Source organism: Manis pentadactyla, chromosome 10, assembly GCF_030020395.1.
Source record: "Manis pentadactyla isolate mManPen7 chromosome 10, mManPen7.hap1, whole genome shotgun sequence".
Classification (NCBI taxonomy): domain Eukaryota; kingdom Metazoa; phylum Chordata; class Mammalia; order Pholidota; family Manidae; genus Manis; species Manis pentadactyla.
The window spans coordinates 78,458,146-78,477,806 of NC_080028.1; the positions used below are offsets into that span (position 1 = coordinate 78,458,146).

At 42.4% G+C, this 19,661-nt stretch overlaps 2 protein-coding genes across 7 annotated transcripts in view; both read right to left on the reverse strand.

The window, feature by feature from the left end:
* Window positions 1-3,541, reverse strand: part of COG7 (component of oligomeric golgi complex 7) — a 79,759-nt gene extending 76,218 nt beyond the window's left edge. Inside the window, exon 1 of one of the 3 annotated variants that reach the window (XM_036916946.2) lies at window positions 3,167-3,541. In XM_036916946.2, coding sequence (XP_036772841.2) covers window positions 3,167-3,335 — 169 coding nt within the window. In that variant the 5' untranslated portion in view covers window positions 3,336-3,541. The remainder of the gene's footprint in view (window positions 1-3,166) is intronic. The other 2 variants (XM_036916947.2, XM_036916945.2) reach the window with 2 other exon arrangements.
* An 8,895-nt stretch (window positions 3,542-12,436) lies between these two features.
* GGA2 (golgi associated, gamma adaptin ear containing, ARF binding protein 2) overlaps window positions 12,437-19,661 on the reverse strand; it is a 37,555-nt gene continuing 30,330 nt past the window's right edge. For all 4 annotated transcript variants that reach the window (XM_036916948.2, XM_036916950.2, XM_057487036.1 and 1 more), the window contains exons 13-17: window positions 19,232-19,365; window positions 17,671-17,828; window positions 15,118-15,287; window positions 14,066-14,176; window positions 12,437-13,535 (exon numbers count right to left, since the gene is read on the reverse strand). In XM_036916948.2, coding sequence (XP_036772843.2) covers window positions 13,425-13,535; window positions 14,066-14,176; window positions 15,118-15,287; window positions 17,671-17,828; window positions 19,232-19,365 — 684 coding nt within the window. In that variant the 3' untranslated portion in view covers window positions 12,437-13,424. The remainder of the gene's footprint in view (window positions 13,536-14,065; window positions 14,177-15,117; window positions 15,288-17,670; window positions 17,829-19,231; window positions 19,366-19,661) is intronic.

A 19,661-nucleotide genomic window follows, 5' to 3' on the forward strand; every position in this document is an offset into this window, starting at 1 on the left:
TAATCTTAGAACGTTACCTTCCTGAAGTACATGTTGAAGACTTACGGTTCTAGTCAGTGCTCTGGTAAAGCAGAAGACTCTGGACCTCTTTGAACCATCAGCCTGACCATCAACCCAAATGGGGGTTTCTCATTTATTGAGTCTAGTAGATCTAGTGATGCAAGAAATCTGAATTTTTAAAAAAGATATCCTAAGTATAGAATAAAATTTGAACATCTTCACAAACCATGATATGTTATGCGGAATTGGGAGAGTTAACAGCATAACCTTGCAACCCTTTAAAGAGCAATTCACTGGGGAATCAAAGAGGTCCAGTCTTCAGCTCCACCAGTGCAATGAATGGAACCTTAATGTCTGTGACATGTACTTCAGGAAGGTGAAGTTCTAAGATTAAGGAAACAAAGAACACACAAAGATTTCTTCCATGCACAGGGGCTTCACTGTCTTCCAGCAGTGCTGTTAAGGCCCCAGCCTGGTCTCCCACCCATAACACCAGAGTCACTCTGCAGGTCCTGCTGTTCCCTGTGTATCTCATTTTCCCTCTCCAGAGCTCCCCAAAATTTAGTGCACTCTTGAATCCATTTTAAAGCTATCACTTGCAGTGGTTGCCTCTAGGACGGTAATGGTCAGATTTCATTACAAAGGAGCTGGGGACACTTTCCTGGATGATGGCAATATTCTGTATCTTGATAGAGGTTTGAGTTATACTAGCTGCATACATTTGTCAAAACTCATCCAAATCACAGGTAAGATCCCATTTCACCTTATGTAACTTCTATCTAGTAAAAAAAGAGCTGTAAACAAGTATCAAACTCTACAATGTTTAGGGTTTTAACTGAAATGTTAGGGGGAAAGTGTACTAATGTCTGCAACTTACTTTAAAATAAGTCAAAAAATAAGATGAATGGATAGATGGAGGGAGGGATAAGTGGACAGATGTATAATAAAGCAAGAACAGTAAATTGTTAACTGTAGAATCTCAGCAACAAATCCTCTCAAACATTACTGTACATTTGGCACCTCCATCCAAGGGGCTTAGTTCAAGAATCTGCATCATTCTTGATTTTCTCCCCATCTCATCTTTCATTCCAATCCATCATCTTACTCATAAAAATATCTTAAATCTACTCATTTCTCACCATATCCACTGCCATAACCCTAGCTGAAGCCACTGTGAGGACAGTAGCCTCCTGAATGGGGACATATCAAACCATGTCACTCCCCTACTTAAAAATCCTCCAATACTTTCCATTATGCTCATTTTAAGTCAAATCCAAACTCTTTAAAGTGACATTAAAATCCCTGCATGTTCTGGCCTCTACCAACCTCTAAAACTTAAGACTGAGTCTTACACAGCACTGTATCTCTGGAACCTGGAAAACAGTCTGTGCCCTATAAATATCTGTTGACTGAAAGAATGAACAAATCAGTCCTCTAATTTGGGGCCCTCCACATCTCCTGCTTGTACCTCTGCAATAATTTATCTTCACTGCAGACCTGAGCCCTTGTCTCATCTTCCATAAAAATAAAGCTTCAAACCTTCAAAGGCTTCCATTGCTTAAGAGATGAAATCCAAACGCAGTGGGATGGCCAAAAAAGACTTTCACGGTTTGATCCCAGTCTACCTTTCTGCCTTATCTCCAGCAGAAGATTCCCCCCATCAAAGTGTGGTCTTCCAATAATAATACTACTGGTAACTAATATTTACTGATGCTTCTGCTGAAGCTCTGAACTTCTCACCTGTCTCTGCACAGGCCTTTTTATATCCATGTGTCTGTGCAACGTGTTGTTCCCTCTCCCTTTAATTGCAGAGGTAGCCACATACTATCGAATACAGAGCCTGGGATCTGCACCCAACTGTCCGGGTGGAAATCCAGACTACCCCGTTTGTTAGCAACATGATGCTGGGCAATTTACTTCTCTCAGCCATAGCTGCTACAACCATAAGGTGGAAAAATAACTGCACCTACCTCTAAGGATTACTGTCAGGTTTAAATTAGATAATCATGCTAAAAGGGGGCATTATTACCATTTTAGCTGGGACATTTCTTCATTGTGCAGGACTGTCCCAAGCACTGCAGGAATTCTAAGCGTCACTGGGTGTTTAAATGTCTTTCATCATGACATTCCCCACTATCCCAAAAATTAAAACAACTCCCACCAACTCCCAAATACTCTGGGGGTCCAGAGGGTGGGGAGGGCTGGCACTACCACCGCTGGTTTGAGAACCACTTAGTTAATACATATAAAACACTTCAAGCAGTGCCTGACACATACCAAGGGCTTAAATATTTGCTATTATATTATTATTAATGTCCTCTGCCTCTTTGCCATGAGAAGTCCTCCTTCAAGGCCCTTTTTGATTCTCCCAGACAAGAGATGACTGCACAGTTCTTTCACCTCTCATGGCTCCTGGTTCTCATTAAAGACCCCACCTTCACTGTTTACATATCTTCCCCACAAGGCAGCAAGCTCTAGAAAGGTAAACTTGTCATCCCCAGGGCCCATTTCTTGACACATGCATAAGTAGTAGAAATGCAAACTACAATAAAAAATCTACAGTGAAGTAAAGCCCCCATCCGACTTTTTCTTAGACACTGGACACATCTATTAAGCAAAATTGTATTTCCTGATCATAAGCTTCCAGTGGGCAGGCAGTTTGATACGATTTTCCCAGAAAGCCTCGCAGAGAGAGAGGCGTGCACTATGTACTGAATAACGTATACTGAATAAAAATCAAGTCGAGGAGTTAATGAAATGGGTGCTAGTGTGTATTATTTTATATAATTAACTATCCTTAAAAGATGTTAGTCTCCATTCAGGCCAGCCCATCTTCCTCGCTGACAGGAAGAGCCACTAAAACATTTCCCGCATTTGTAGCATTCCCATGCACCTTTAGTACGCTTTTGCCAAATAAAAGGATCAGCTATTACTTAATAGACTTTAAAGTTCACTCTTTTACGTTTTAAAAGGAACTTGATAGCACCGCCACAGGTGGAAAACCAAGATCCAAAATCAACAAGTGTTGAAGACAGACAGCAGCAAGCTGAGACCAGAATTCTAGATGCACCCGTAGGGCTGAAGGACGACCCGGGGCTCGCTGTCTCATCACCCGGATCGCGCACCACCCGGGGGCCCCAGGCTCCGCGGAGCCAGTGCAGCTCACCCTCCACGGCGTGGTTCACCTCCTGGATGAACAGCTGCAGCTTCATCACCAAGGTGGCTGCGTGGCCGTCCACCTTCCCGGCCGCCGCCTCCTTGGGGACGGTCCTGAAGGCCGCGTTGATCCACTCCTTCACGTCGAAGTCCTCCTCCAGGAACTTGGAGAAGTCCATGGCCGCACCGCCTCGGTCGTGGCGTCCAAGCCTTACGAGCTGGCCCCGGGCGGCCACGAGGCTGCAGACGCGGGAGGCCCTGCGAGAGCAGCCCGGCCGGCCTGGGAGGCACAAGCCGGAATCTACAGCACCGCACCTTGGCCCCTCCCGAGTACACGGCTGGGAATGACCCTCGCCGCGCGCCGTACTTCTTCCGGAAGTAGGCTGCCGCTCCCACAGAGACAGCGGGCTCTCCGAACCAGCTGCTCTCAGCCGGGCTCGTTTCCTCTGCATTCAGCTCTCCCGGGTGCCTTTGTACCTTTTGAACATTAAATTCAGCAGTTCTAGAATGTATGTGCGTGTGCATTTCCCCTGGATTTGTCTGCATGACATCCGTGAATGCACTTTTCCTTTTATTCCTCTCCAGTATGGATTCTTTCTTCCCTCCCTCCTTCACTGGTTAGAATGTTCAGTACAAGTGGAACAGAAGTGGCGAGGGCAAACATCATTGCCTTATTCCAGATCTTAAGCATCTGCCTTTAGCATTCTGTCTTTAACCACTAAGTATGATGTTAGCTGTAAGCTTTTCGTAGATGCCCTTTTTCAAGTTGAGCATGTTTTCTGGGCCTGCTGAGGTAATTGAGTGGTTTTTTAACCTTGTATTCATGTATTGTATAGTAACTTATTTGGGGATGCATTCTTGGGATATATTCCTTTATTATTTTGAAATCTAATTTCCTGTGTCTAGCTAGCAGCAGTAAATGATCAAACTAAAGTTGTGCTAAAAATTTCAAGCCAGTAAGGCTTCTGTCCTGTCACTTTATCTGTGCGTGGGTGTCCACTAATATGTCCCTCCTACAGAACTGGGACAAGGGAGAGGCTCGGAGCAGCCCCAGGGAAGCATGACAGACTACAAATTTTTTATCCAAACTTCAGTAGCCTTTGAAGCACAGACACTTCTCAGATCATCATCTACCTTTTATTTCCCAAACATTGAAGTGGTTATTACTGTCAGATTTGTCCAGCTCTGTAGTTGCTTTCTGGAGAGAGGATTTGCAGACATCTTACTACATCACTACCCAAACACTTTTTGAGACATGCTGAACCATGAGTGCCCTTCCCTGCATGGACCTAATGCATGTCCAGGTCACCCAGATGGGCTTCATGTCGGACAGTTTTGCTTCTTACCACACCTGCCCATGAGGAACTCTTCCGTGAACATTTAAGAAGGGCTGTTGGGAGTGGAAGCAGAATTAAAAGATCTAGGATAATCATACCAGCTCTAGTTTTACTGCTTCTGGGTTCTTGAATCTGGTTAATACATTTCCTTGCTACCCCATATGTAGTAGGTATGTATGGGAGGTATGCTGGTACATCGTAAGATGGTACAAACCGTAATAGTCACTGCCAGAGGTATATTGTTGTCTAGCCAAGTGTCTGTCCCATGAGCAGAGCACAGGAACTTGAAAGAAACGGCTAAAAAATTGACAGGATCTGAGGAAAATGCCCAGAAACCAGAATCAAGCAGCAGCTGCACGCCTGGGTCTTCACATAAACCAGGTTTTCCAAAAGATACTGTGCTTTCATCCTCAGAACCAAGATGCATGGAAGCCCTCTTCATTTCTGCTAGACAGACTCATGTCAGGGAAGAGTCCAGATTGGCTGGAGCATAGGATCCACCCATCCATGTGAAGGAATAGAGCACTAGATTCCTTATGTTTACAGACTAACAGATTAAAACTTGCACTCTCTTAACATTTCTATTTTAGTCCTCACAGGCTTTGGAGTTAAGGCAGGTATTATTTCTATTTCAAAAAAGTAGCTAGGTTCAGAAGACGCCAAGATTGGATGAGGCTATGCTGTGGAGAACCTTGAATCCTAGGAAAATTGGTTTAACTTGATCCAAAAAGATAGGCAGAAATGATCAAAAGCTGGTGATAGACAAGTAGTAGGGTCAGATTTGTACCTTAGGGAGATCAAGTATGGAAGATGGTTGAGGATCAAATATTTAGTGAATGTCTGCTTGGAAATTTAGAGGAAAAAAAAAGAGAACAGGGTAAAAACCAGACATGTCAGAAAATCACAAGACAAGAAAGCATTAGAACTAGAGAGACACTAGTTATCTCCTGATGTTTGTTCTCCCCGGGTGGTCCATAGCCTCTCAGAACAGAAATTTCCAGTGTTCTTTAAAGTTAGGTGTGTCCATGTGACCATGTGACTTAGCTGTGGTCATCAGGATGTGGGAAGTTGCATGTGGGACTTCAAGTAGGTATTCTTTAAAGGATGGAGTATAACCTACTACCTTTCCTGCCTGCTGGAATATGGACAGGATGGCTACAGTTGTAACTGCCATCTTGACCCATGAGGTGTTCTTGGAAATAGAATTCACTCATGGCAGAGAAACAAGATCGAAGGCGTCTAGGTGCCTGACTCCATGGGCTGCATACCAGCCAGTCTCACTAACTCCAGAGTTCTTGAATTTGAGGGTTATGAATTGAATCATGGGCCTCCACACACCATCAAAAAGAAGTCCTAACCGCATCCCTTAGAACGTGATGTTATTTGGCAATAGCATCACTACAGATAGAAGTAACTAGTTAAAATAAGGTCACATGAAGTAGGGTGGGCCCTTAATCCAATATGGCATGTCCTCATAAAATGATCGCCACATGACAATGAAAGCAGAGATTGGAGTTATGCACCTGCAAGCCAAAGAATGCTAAAGACTGCTGCAAATCACCAGGACTCTGCTACAGGTTTCAGAGAAAGCACAGCTGGATTTCACAGTTCCAGCCTCCAGAACTACCAATGAATTTGTTCTCTTAAGTCACCCAACTTGTGATGCTGTTACAAAAGTTCCAGGAAACTAGGAGTCATATCTTTTAAGCCACTGTTACTTTGAGTGGTTTTCCATTTCTTGCAGCTGATCATAATCTTAACAGAGGGGATGGTCAGATTTTATCAAAAGTATCAAACTTTTTTGCTGCATCTGCAAATACTAGGCTATCAGTATCCTTAGCAAAATTTCATTGGTTCCCATAAGAGCAGGAGGTTGTGAAAGGATCAAAATGAACTGGAAATCACCAGTTAAGCTGGTAACTTTTAAAAAGGAGAAATCTCAGGTAAGGCAATCTGAGAAGTAATAGTTTCCACATTTATAGGCTATCTACTGTGTTTGGTATTTTGTGGACCTCATTAACTCTTGACCAGAAACCTATGAAGTAGATTTTTAAAAATATTTTTACCACTTAAGAATATAAAAACACTAAGGCCCAGAGTTAAGTGACTTACCCAAGATGCTACAGGGAACCAAAAACTAGCAAGTGAACCTGACTCCACAGCCCATCCTGCTTCACTCTGCCATGCAGGGCTTCCAGATGAGGCGGGACGGAGAGGGCTGCTGGGGAGAGGGCTCGAGTTTTAATACAGAGCACTCTCCACATATGAATGACTGTTTCTGCTGTCATGAGAGAGGAACGCAGGGGCTGTTTTTCTTCCTATTAAGCAGTTTATACCCATAGTGTCAGTATCCCCAAACTATCTAAACTGTATATTAGTACACAAGAAAACACAAAGTACAGAACAGTTCATTTTCTTAAACATGCCTAGAGTATCTCCAAGGACAGATAAGGAACTAGTAACATTGTTCCTCAAGGATGATCGAGTGGGTGGGAGGGAAATATTTCTACCTTTCATCTTTTATTTGCAAGACACTGACGTGAAGTTTTTTCAGCTTAGAAATTTTAGAAAATGCAGATAAAATTCAGGAAAACTAATCTGTAATTCTGGGACCCAAAGATTACCACCGTTACTCGTGCAAATTATCTGAGTTGTTTGGTTTTAAAACTAGGGTCACATGACAAATAGGAAAACATGTCAGGCTTTATTTAGCTTTTCTTCCCCAATAGACTGCCCACAGTAGCTTATGGTAGACAGCTAACTTATTACAATACCTAGTCTCCCCTTACTTGGCCAAAACCCAATTTAACAGAGTGTAACATTGAATGTAAACATAATTTATCAGCCTTCTTTCACTTAGGTGTGGCCATGTTACTAAACAGACAATATGCAAATGCAAATAACATGGGAAACTTCCAAGAAACCTTAAGAATGTCAGTTTTCCTTTATTTCTTCATATGGCTTAGAATGTCAGCAGTTAAAGCCATCATCTTGTAACATGAAGTCGAGAAGCTTATCTTCAGGTGGTGATTTAGGGCAGGTTGGAGCCTGGGTACTTAATGACTCTGGGAGGCTTATACCAGAAATGGTTCTAAACTATTAATGGCCTTCTTCTAAATGAAAAAAATAAACCTTTGTGTTTAGGCCACTGTAGTATTTCCTTGTTAAACATGAACACTACGTTTATTAGAAATAAACAATGAATGCGATAAAATACTTTTTCTACATCTATTGAGATAAAATAATCCATTTGAGCTATTACTGTGATTAACTGTATTTCCAGAAAATGCTCTGTATATTCTTTCAACATGCTACTGGCTTAAAACTAGTGTTTTGTCTACACATTTAAAAACAAGAGTAGACTTAGACTAACTTTATCTGCCTCAGATTTGGTGTCAGGGGTTATGAATTTTAGAATGCATTGCTTTGTCTACAAAATTAACTGAATGTTTTATAGAAACTAAGGATAAGCACGTTTCCTATGTTCTGTTAAGATTCCTGCTTTTGAATAGATTTAGGAATGTAATTTCAAAATGGCTAGGATATTTTGTTAGTGACTAGATTTAAGAGTGCATTTTCCAATTACTCTGTTATCCTCATATCCCTGATGTTTACTGTGTCTCATTAATTTGAACCTCCCCCAAATTTTAAATATTTGCTTTTGTTTATGAGATAAACTTCAATTAGTAACGGATCAGTCAAGTCTGTTCTCATACTGGAAGTCAGATGGACAGGCAAACAGCAAATAAATGAAGACTCTGAGCTAAGTATCAGGCAGTATTGTAGTTACTTTACATGTATCAACTCACTTAATTCTCCAAACAGTCCTATTATCCAATTTTCAGGAATCTGTAGAGGATAACTTGCCCGAGGTCACATGGATAGAGGCAATAGTGAAGCTAAACAACCTTATTACAACTAAGGGTTGACATTTATTTTGAATTGTTGAGGCTTCAGAAGACCTGAAACTTTAAAAGCCTATGTATTTAGGGCCTGTAACACTGCAGTATGCTTTTTCTATTTCAACTTTTAAAAACCACAGCATTAACTCTGTAAGAGGGACGAAATATTCAACAACAAAAAAAGTTTACTCTTTCAAAATGCAAGCTTTCTCAGAATGAATATGTATCATTGGGAATGCACTGGGTGATGGGAGAAAAAGGCCTGGAGTTTTTCATTCCTGCTGACATTAAACGTGTATAAGGGCTCTGGCCCTTAGGTGCCTTAACTACAGAAGGCCTGACTCATCTTATCTGACTTATCCTATGTCCTACTAGGCTCCATCTCTTTCCAGAAATATGTCAGTCTGTGCCTTTAAAAAATAATAAACCATGGCTAGCAACCCAGGATACTCTCCTACTGTTTTAATCCAGAAGAAAAAACCCACCAACTACTTGATAGAATTTTAAATTTTTGGTCTGGGTAAACATCTTCTATATTGGGTAGATTTAAAGAATTTGTGATTTACAATGTAGTAGTCAAGTACTATTTGTATTTTAGAACATCACCTTTGCTTTCTACCAACCTTTAAGTTTGATCTCTGAATTTAACCCGTTTCATTTTTAATGGTTGATATTCATGTTATTTGGTCATTAAACCATTTATCCTGTTTTCTACATTTACTATGTCCATCACCTACATATGCCCAAAGAGTGGCTCCAGGTAAAGTAGCTAAAATTTAGCCTAGTCTTAAATTCACAGAAGAGATAAAAGGACAGGAGCTAACTGCAGGTATAGCCAAAGGGATGTGAAAAACCACAGCATCATCATAACATCAAAGAACTTTTCCTGTGGCTGTAGTCAAGGGTGCTCTTCTTTAGGCAAAGATGCCAGAAGGTAGGGCATGTTACAGCAGGGCACTCACTGGATGTGTGTAAGCAACTTGACTTGAATTTGATTCATAGGTTTTTAGAACATTAGGATGTCAGAGTTTTTCAGCAGAGGATCAAGTGCCCAGATTTGATAGAGAATTCTAGTGGTGGCAAGTATAATTGCTCAGAGGAAAAGCAGCAGGATACTAAACCATCAAAACAAAACAAAACAAAAAGCCAAATCAGGGCTCTAACAATGTGAATGCAGGGGAGGACAAGATGAGGTACCATTTAGAAACAGACTAGATGAGACAAAAGTACTGAGTGGTTACAGATGGAGCAGGAATCAAAGAATAAAGAATCTATGAAGGCTCAGATAGGTGCTTTCAAATAAGAGAATATATGGGGGGCGGGGGAGGAGAAGGCTGGGTTCCACTCTAAGCATTTGGAGTTTGAGGCCAGTGGAACCTTCAGAAAAAGATATCCACTGACACAGCTTGGAATTTGGATCTGAAGTCAGCGGAAGAGCTGAAAGAGAGAGGTCTCTGACCTATCTAGTGGTTAATTAACAAGATGTGCTTAGAAGGGGAGGGAGGGAGGGAGGGAGGAAGGAAGGAAGGAAGGAAATAGGTTGGGCCTTAAGTTGTCACTGGTAATATAAGCCAGGGCCACTTTCAGAGCACATCCCCTACCCCTTTATTATGTCCAACTCCACCTAAGCAGAGCACCACTGAGAGCTTGTCTCCCAGAACACAGACAATGTTCAGACACAAGTTCACCTTTGAACTATGAGATCAAAGTCTTCTCATTTGTAAGTCTCACCCATTTTCATGGTAGACATCATTATTATGATAAGTATCTCAAAGACTGTATGAAATAGCCATAGCCTATAAAAGCTATATAGGACGTTTGAACATGTAATTTGAGATTAAAATGAATCTTATGTGAATTATGCCAAATGAAGAAATCACTCCATCATTTGAGTTTTCATATTCCCTTAAAATTTAGCATACCCTCTAACCCCATACACAAAAGTAAATTCAAAATGGATCAAAGACCTGAATGTAAGTCATGAAACCATAAAACTCTTAGAAAAAAACATAAGGCAAAAATCTCTTGGACATAAACATGAGCAACTTATTCATGAACACACCTCCCCAGGCAAGGGAAACAAAAGCAACAAGTGGGACTATATCAAGCTGAAGAGCTTCTGTACAGCAAAGGGCACCACCAACAGAACAAAAAGGCATCCTACAGTATGGGAGAATATGTTCCTAAACGACAGATTTGATAAGGGGTTGACATCCAAAATATATTAAGAGCTCACACACCTCAACAAAAAGCAAATAATCCAATTAAAAAATGGACACAGGAGAGGGATAAGGGCGAGGAAGAAGAAAGGGGGCATTACGATTAGCTTGTATAATGTGGGGGAAGGCATGGGGAGAGCTGTGCAACACAGAGAAGACAAGTAGTGATTCTACATCTTACTACGCTGAAGTGACTGTAATGGGGTTTGTGGGGGGGACTTAGTGAAGGGGGGAGCCTAGTAAACAATGTTCTTCATGTAATTGTAGATTAATGATAACAAAATAAAAATAAATAAATGGATGGATAGATTAGATAGATAGTAGATTAGATAGATAGATTAGATAGATGAGATTAGAGATTAGATAGATGAGTAAAATGGGCAGAGGAGCTGAACAGACAGTTCTCCAAAGAAATTCAGATGGCCAACAAACACATGAAAAGATGCTCCACATCGCTAGTCATCAGAGAAATGCAAATTAAAACCACATTGAGATATCACCTCACACCAGTAAGGATCCCCACCATCCAAAAGACAAACAACAAATGTTGGTGAGGTTATGGAGAAAGAGGAACCCTCCTACACTGCTGGTGGGAATGTAAATTAGTTCAACCATTGTGGAAAGCAATATGGAGGTTCCTCAAAGAGCTCAAAATGGAAATACCATTTGACCCAGGAATCCTACTTCTAGGAATTTACCCTAAGAATGCAGCAGCCCAGTTTGAAAAAGACATATGCACCCCTATGTTTATCACAGCACTATTTACAATAGCCAAGAAATGGAAGCGACCTAAGTGCCCATCAGTAGATGAATGGATAAAGAAGATGTGGTACATATACACAATGGAATATTATTCAGCCATAAGAAGAAAACAAATCCTATCATTTGGAACAACATGGATAGAGCCAGAGGGTATTATGCTCAGTGAAATAAGCTAGGTGGAGAAAGACAAGTACCAAATGATTTTACTTATATGTGGAGTATAAGAACAAAAGAAAACTGAAGGAACAAAACAGTGGCAGAATCACAGAACCCAAGAATGGACTAACAGTTAACAAAGGGAAAGGGACTGGGGAGAATGGATGGGAAGGGAGGGATAAGGGGAGGGGGAAGAAAGGGGGCATTATGATTAGCATGTATCATGTGGGGGGGGTGCACGGGGAGGGCTGTGCAACACAGAGAAGACAAGTAGTGACTCTACAGCATCTTACTACACTGATGGACAGTGACTGTAATGGGGTTGGGGGGGGGGCTTGGTGATGGGGGGAGTCTAGTAAACAATGTTCCTCATGTAACTGTCGATTAATGATATCAAAATAAATAAAAAAATAAATATTTAGCATGCCCTGAAGCTCCCATTCCCACCAATTAGTGTTGGTGGACCTCCTATATGTAGAAGTTGGAAGATCAGACTGTGAAATACGAGACTCTGTGATAAAGAGCCCCAAACAGAGCCTTCCAGTTTCAGAGGTAAACTCTTACCCAGACAGGTGAGCTGCTCGGATTGCAAGGTGAGTTGCAGGCCATTTCAGTCAGGCTCAGCTTTCTCCTCCTACTCAACAGGCAAAGCAGGACTTGTAAAACATACACAGGCTGCCTAGCATATAGTAGGAGCTAAGTACTGACTGTTAACCTGAATGTGTCCTTCAAACCATAAATATAACAGAAATCCACCTCTCTTTCCTAGCTTTGTTCAGCAACTCCGGGCCTCTGCGTCCACTGAGGCAATCCCTAAGGTCCCACATTCTCCATGAAGTCTTCCTTACTTCCTCGTACTGCAATGGGCTTTGTGTGTCCTACTTATTCAATACTCCACAAAGTGTACTTGCTACATGAGATTTTATTCAATGACTGTCTATGTTTAGTTGCCACTTAGATCACTGCTAAGCTCTTTTCACATCTATTTGCATCAGTTTTTCTTCCTGGATTGTGAAGTCAACAGGCAAGGGTGAGCCTGTTCAGTATTATTACAGTGGCTGGCATGGTGTCACAGTCAGAGAGTTCAGTAAATGCTTGTGGACAGAGGTGAGGATGGAGATAAGGGCCCAGACAGGCTGCCCAGCCCACGGAACCCGATGCCTGAGGAAGGCCTGGGATCTGCTTCCCCTCTGCCCAAGAAGGTCCATCTATTGGTGATTCTAAGGCACAGTGGTGAAGGACATGATTGGCCCACTAAGTGTGGTCCTCTGGTCTAGCGGCAGCCCCTTGCCTGGTAAACAGTGCAACAAGCATTCCATTTAGAAGATCTCAAACACACGCAAGCAGCATTTGCAAATGGAAAATGGAGACAAGGTCTTTCTTGGAAGAGAGGGCCCCACAAGACACTCTCTGCCCCAAGACCAACCAGGTCCCTTTTCAGGTCCCTGAGAACAGCAGCCTGGGAGCAACCTAGAGTTTCAAAGGCTGACAAGGCACAGAGTGGATGAATGAAAAGATGACAATACATGGAAACAGCTTTGGCTTATAAAACCTCCAACCTGAGGAGGGACATGTACCCACCAACAGGCAGAAACAGCATGACTGTAGCAGATGGCTCTCAGGAATGCTCAGCATTTCTCACGCTGCCCACATCCCACGCCGTTTTTTATTCCCCTCAATGCCCCACCCCCACGACACCACACACACACACACACACTCTCCTCTCTCTCTCTCTCTCTCTCTCTCTCCAGAATAAGTCACAGGTTGGAATCCAGAGCCTGATGTCAGGATAGGACTCTTGGCACTCTGCACAAAATCATTGTGATTAGTCCCATCTGGACAGCAAAAGCAATGCTGCCCTAAGCTTGAATAGCAGGGTCTGCCATGAAAAGTTAGGCTGCACCCAATACCGCCAGGTCAGGAAAGTCTTTCACTTCTCCAACTTCACTGAAAGGCTGTCCGCCTTGGTTGAATGTCAGCTTATACCGTAACCGGATGGGCTCCTGGACAAAGACATGAGGTATTAATAGTGTGGAGCAACACAGAGACCAGTCCAGAGTAATAAGCCCTTACCCACCCAGCAGTCACCAAGGAATAGTCTATGTACACTAACTCCATCCAAGTGAGTGTGTCAAACTATATGACAGAACCCCCTGACCTTGCCCCTCTGGGACCGCAGACACATGGGGAGCCAGGCGAACACCTGGGAGTCCTCCCACACTTCTGCAGGCCTGATCGGGGCCACAACTCAGACCAGCTAAAGAAGACAGACAGGCTTCACTCTTTCTGAAGACGCCATGGTACTGGGGAGAGTTTGTGCCACCCCTTCAGCTCCCAGCTATGGCAATCTGGTCACAGAGATTGTTTCAATAAGCTCCAAAGGAAAACAGACTCTAGCAGGGGATAGACCACTACCACCTCCAAACCAGAGACAACAGGGCAAGAGCTCAATGTAACTCTCTCTACCTACCAGGCTGCCTCCCTAGAGGTCAGGGGCCCCCATTTCCCTGACATCAAAGGTACCAGAACATACTTTGTGTGGATTGTCAAGCAGCAGCATCTGAGAGATCACAGCTGGAGGCAGCAAGGGGCTGAAGGCAGGAAGCTTGGAACTGGATGCTGGCTGCAGCTTCACTCTCATTGACTGTCGAGGGAAAATACACCGTAACTCATTCCTAATAAACTACAGCTTCAAGGAGGGAGATCAGGCCAACAGGAAAGCTTGACCTCTACTCCACCAATAGACCAAAGGATCCAAACAACCTTCCTTCCATATGTAGAATGTATCTGCAGTTGTGTGGTCAAAGGCTGGCTTCTGAGAGGCAGCGAAGAATTAGGGCACATCTTGGGTGGAATTCTAACTGCCTGTTACTAGCTCTCTGACTATGAGTATAACATTTAACCTTTCTGAGTCTTACACTGGTAATTCATAAAACAGACATACTAGTACATGCTCTATAACACTACCATGAGGATTAGAAAAGCATCTCTTTGTCTGCCTTGATCTTTCCTTTCAGGGCTTGCTCCTTCCCTATTTCTTGTGATCCTGGTATGGCTGTTAATCAGTGGGGCCTATTTCTCTTGAAAAGGGGTAGACATGATACCCAAATTGGCCAGAGTACCTCACAGTGAACACAAGTTATTGGTCCAAGGTAAGCAAGTAACACAAACAAGGCCAATCCTAGCCCTCTCCTGGGTAATCAGTATGTATGCCTCATGCCAGGTGGGTTTCTCCCTGAGCTAAAAGGGTTAAGGACCATGTAACTCTGGAGCTACGGTAGCCAAGGCACTTTTCCTGCTTTGTGAAGAGTGTCTGGTTCCAAAGAGGAAAGCAGTTAAGAGACGGAAAGGGGCAGACTCTTAAGGAACCACTTACAAATCTACCTGGATCCAGCCACATCTGACGTCAGATACTCAGGAACCCCCAGTTAAACAAGTCAATTAAATTCCCATTTTATCTTGAAGTACTCTGAGGGACGATTCCATCCCTTAAATCTAATACACATTGTCCCAGCAAAGGACCTCTTGCTCAAAAATAATAACCTTTATTGAAAACGCAAAGGAGCTGGCCAGCACAGTACTCACCTTGGGCACAGCCACCTGAAACATAATGTCCCAGACAGGCTGGGCGGCAGTGCTCATCATGGTCAGCAGCAGCACCTGCACCTCTGGGCAGCCAGGGGCCCCCGTCTGGGAGAAGTGGAGCAGGATCCGGAACCCATTGCGGTCGTACACGGTCACAGGAGGCAGGCTGCCTGGGGAGAAGGACCCGACCAGAGGGGTGACACCACCGCCAGCTCCTGACAGCCGCGCCCGGACGGCACGTGCACATCATCACCTGACACCGCCCCTCCCCCACCGCCTTCCTGCGCCCCGTAAACTAAGTCCTCATCCCTTCCAGCTGGACTGTGATGAACCCTCCAAACGGATCTCTCCCCACCAGCTACCATCCCACCATCCCAAGCACATTACCAGTTTTTTTTTTCCCTCAGGGAGGTATGATTATGATTCAAATAACATCTGAGGGCCATAGAAAATACAAGCTACTACCATAAAGAATCAAACAAAACACTCCATTTACCCTTTATGATACCCAAAGTAAGCCTTCCATTCATTTGGGCCTATTTCCTTCTGTTCACTTTTCTGTGACTGTATACAAGCTTACCTCTTATATTCAATTTTACAAAACTAAAGACAGCAGAACTCTTCAAATGAATAGGTTTAAGGACATTCCAGTGGAAATCCTGAAGGGATTGTTTTAATTTAGTTAAGCAATGATTCTAAAGTTAAATTTGGGGAAAAAAAAGAGACTAACCATAAAAAGAAGAGAGGTAGGGCTATTTTCATTAACAAATACTTATTTCCAATTCAAGCCAAGGAGTATAAAACAGAGCATGCAGAACAGACAAATATGAAAATTTAACATGTTAAGAACACATTTCAAAATCAGTGGCTGGTCTACTAAATGACAGACAACTGGCTAATCATGTGGAAAAAATTTTAATGAAGATCCTTATCTCATGCCAAACATTACTTATCAAGATGCTCATTATAAAATATAGTCTAACAATTAAACTATCAAAGACTTTTAAAAGACTGAAAATACCCCTGAGGGATGTATGGGGACGGGGGTGTGGGGAAAAAGGCAACCACTCTAGAAGGGAACTTGGTGTTGGAGATCAAAATTTAAATGTCTATAACCAACATTTCCACTTTTAAGAATACATCCTAAAGGGGGGAAAGGGGCCATTACGATTAGCAGGCGGTGGGAGGCACGGGGAGGGCTGTTCAACACAGAGAAGAACAGTAGTGATTCTACAGCTTCTTACTACGCTGATGGACAGTGACTGTAATGGGGACTTGATCATGGGGGGAGTCTAGTAACCATAATGTCGCTCATGTAACTGTATATTAATGATACAAAAAAAAAATAAAGAATACATCCTAAAGAAATAATCAGAAAGTTTAAAAAATGTGTGTCAAAGATGTTCAGTGTAGCACTATTTTTAACAATAAACAACTGGAAACAAATTATCCTTCAGAGAGAAACTGAATAAATGAATCATGGTAAAACTGTTTAATGTAATATATATATACGGTATATATGGATTCATTAAGAAACAAAAATCAAGGTTCTGAACAATTAAGAGCATGAAAAAATGTATGGCTTCTAATAGTAAATAAATCAGGATATAAAACAGTCTATATATATTATACTGCAAGTTATTAAAAAAATATATATGTACATGGATAAGACAAGAAAATACATTGATAGAACATCTCTGGATGGTAATGGCACACTGATTTTAATTCTGTTCTTTTCAAAAACTTCTACAATGAATATGCCTTCTTTGCTCTTAATTTTGTTTTACTTTCTTTTTGTAATAATTGAAGATTTATAAAAAGCTACAAAACACAAAAATTTCCCATATTTTTCTCACCCAGCTTACTCAAATGTTAAGCTTTTACATAGCCTCAGGACAATTACTGAAACCAGGAAATTAACAGTGAACATGTTTATGTTTACATAAAAAATTCAAGCATGCAAAGGGTTCCCACTGCTTCCTGACAGTTTAAATTCCTCTGCCTGGTTACAGGACCCTATGCAAGCTGACCTTGCCACACCAAGACACAGGAGGGCCCCGTGTCCAGAGAAAAGGGCCCCAGATCTAAAGAACCCACTTCTTCCTGTTCACATGCTGGTGTACTGACTGTGGGCCATCCCCTTACTTGGCTGGGTCTCCAGTTACCCTGTAAGAGAGGTTAATACCTACTTTCCTGCTTTAATGAGGATCTCTAGAGGAAGTGGCACACCAGCCAGATTCTTCCTTTCCTTCTAAATCCAACTCTTCTGAGTTATTTCAGGCCACACTGAACATTCCCTTCTTGAATTCCAAGTAGACTCAAGCCCCTTAATTAAACTCTGCCTGCCAATATACTCAGTGTCAAACCCAAGATTGAAAGCTTCAAGAAAAATATTAGGTAAGAGACTATAAAGCCAGCTCCGTATCCTCTGTCTCCAGGCAAACCTCCACCACTCATCTTCCCCGGCTTAAGAGGCACCCCTACCAATCCAGCGTGGATAAAGCTGGCCATCTAACAGACAGAAAGAAAGAAAAGGGTTGAAACAGTACTTACTGGGCTTAACAGACTCCAAAGGGACAAACACTTGAGCCAGAGGTGTATTCTGGGAAGATGGGGAAGAAGTCAACGGGCCAGCTTCCCAGGACCAACCTGGAGAGGACTTAGTACCTGGTGGCACATCCTTCGGGATACTTTTCTGTGGAATGTAATTCCTGCAAGGAAATAAATATGAAGACTAGCAAACATTGTAGAGAATTCCATGAATCTGTGATTAGGCTTTCTGAAAAACAGGGAAAAGGAAAAAAAAAAGGTAAATATTTCTGTATGTGTGTGTATGTAGTTTAGAGGTCTATGGTTTTAGATGAGTAATCTAACCATTTCCTAGTACTCTCATCTGTAAAATGGTAATGGTCTAGTACCTACCTCACATAATTGTTTTAAAAAATTTAATAAGAAAATGTCTGAAAAGCACTTAGTAGAGTGTGTGCACATAATAAGGACAAAATAAACTAGAGCTATTACTACAGTAACTAATATTAAAAGTCGTCAGGAAACCTTTGATGACAAGTAGATCAGTCAGGTTATGTTCCCCACACATGATCACCAGAGTGACGTCAGCTAGAAAGATAAACCACGCTGACCACTTCATTCATACTTCATGATTTTTCCATTGGGAATATAAACTGGGAAACATTTTTGGAAAACTCAAGTCCAGACAGAAACAACCCATCAAAATTAAAATTAGGATGATTACTGGCTCCCTGCTGAGTGGTCAGAAAGAGTTAACTGGAAAGCAACCCCAGTGGGAGCAAACAAGAACACCTCCCCGCACACCTCCATCTCCCCCAGCCTGTGGTCTGTGCCTGGGACATGGGCACTCTCATACGGGTTGGGGGAAGGCAACCTGCTTCAGTCTTTCCAGAGGCAAAGGGACAGGATCGATGAAAATGTGTTTATATTCTATCTTAGGCATCTCTACTTTTTAAGAATCTGCACTATAGGAATGCTCCCCCAAGTGCCTCCAAACTGGAAGCTATGTAAATATCCACAATAAGGGAAATGACTAAATGTATGTATATGAATTATTATATGACTAGAAAGAATGAGGTAAATTTATATAGAGTGATATGGAAGTATAAATTAAATTTTTTTGTGATATGAAAAAAACACAGTGCAATACAGTTTATAAATTAGGATCCATTTGCATAAAAATTAACCACAGCAACACATTACTACATGTACAGCAAAAAAAAAGCATGAGAGGAAGCATTCAACATTTTCTTTAGGTAGTTATACTTGGGACTTTCCGTGATTATCTACTTCTCTAGTGACCAAATTTTGCTTAATTTCAAATAACACTGTAACTTTTCAAAAACATCATCTTCATTTACTGCTGCTACTCCTTAAACCCCTTTTCAGAGAGAGGTCCTGGCCAAAGCTTATACTTCCCTCTGACTCAGGGTGGGGAGTAAAAGGAGAAGAGGGGAGCACATACTGAACTCTGGGTAGAAAGAAACCCCTCCAGAGTGCCATCCCGGCCCCTCTGCCCAGCCCTCATGCAATGAGCATGAACTGCACATGGAGCCACTCCTACTTCCTTGCCCACAAGACTCACAGAGGGCCCCGAGAAGGCTGCCGGGAGTCGAGATCCAGCAAGTTCCGTTCTGCAGAAGGGCTCTGAACACCACCACGTGGCAGTGCACTGGCAGTGGGATTCCTCTTTTCCTTACAGCAATTCTGACTGGCAACCTGTCACACCAGGAATGGCTAAAATGAGGCCTGGGTATGAACAACTACGAGCCTGACTAACACCAGAGCACAGCTCTCCTGACCCCTCCAAAGCCACCACAGCCCAAGGTTAGGACATTTTCTGGGGAAGGAGGAGAAAAAAAGGGTTACAAGCACCTCCTGAGCAGACTTTCAGTAAGCAGGAGCTAGAAGGTGGGGGTGCAAAGAGAGGAAATCTGGGGCTCGAGCCAGACAGGACAGTGAAGACGTTTTGGACCTCCAGGTCCACAAGTTCCACCAGGCGGTTCTGTAGCCTC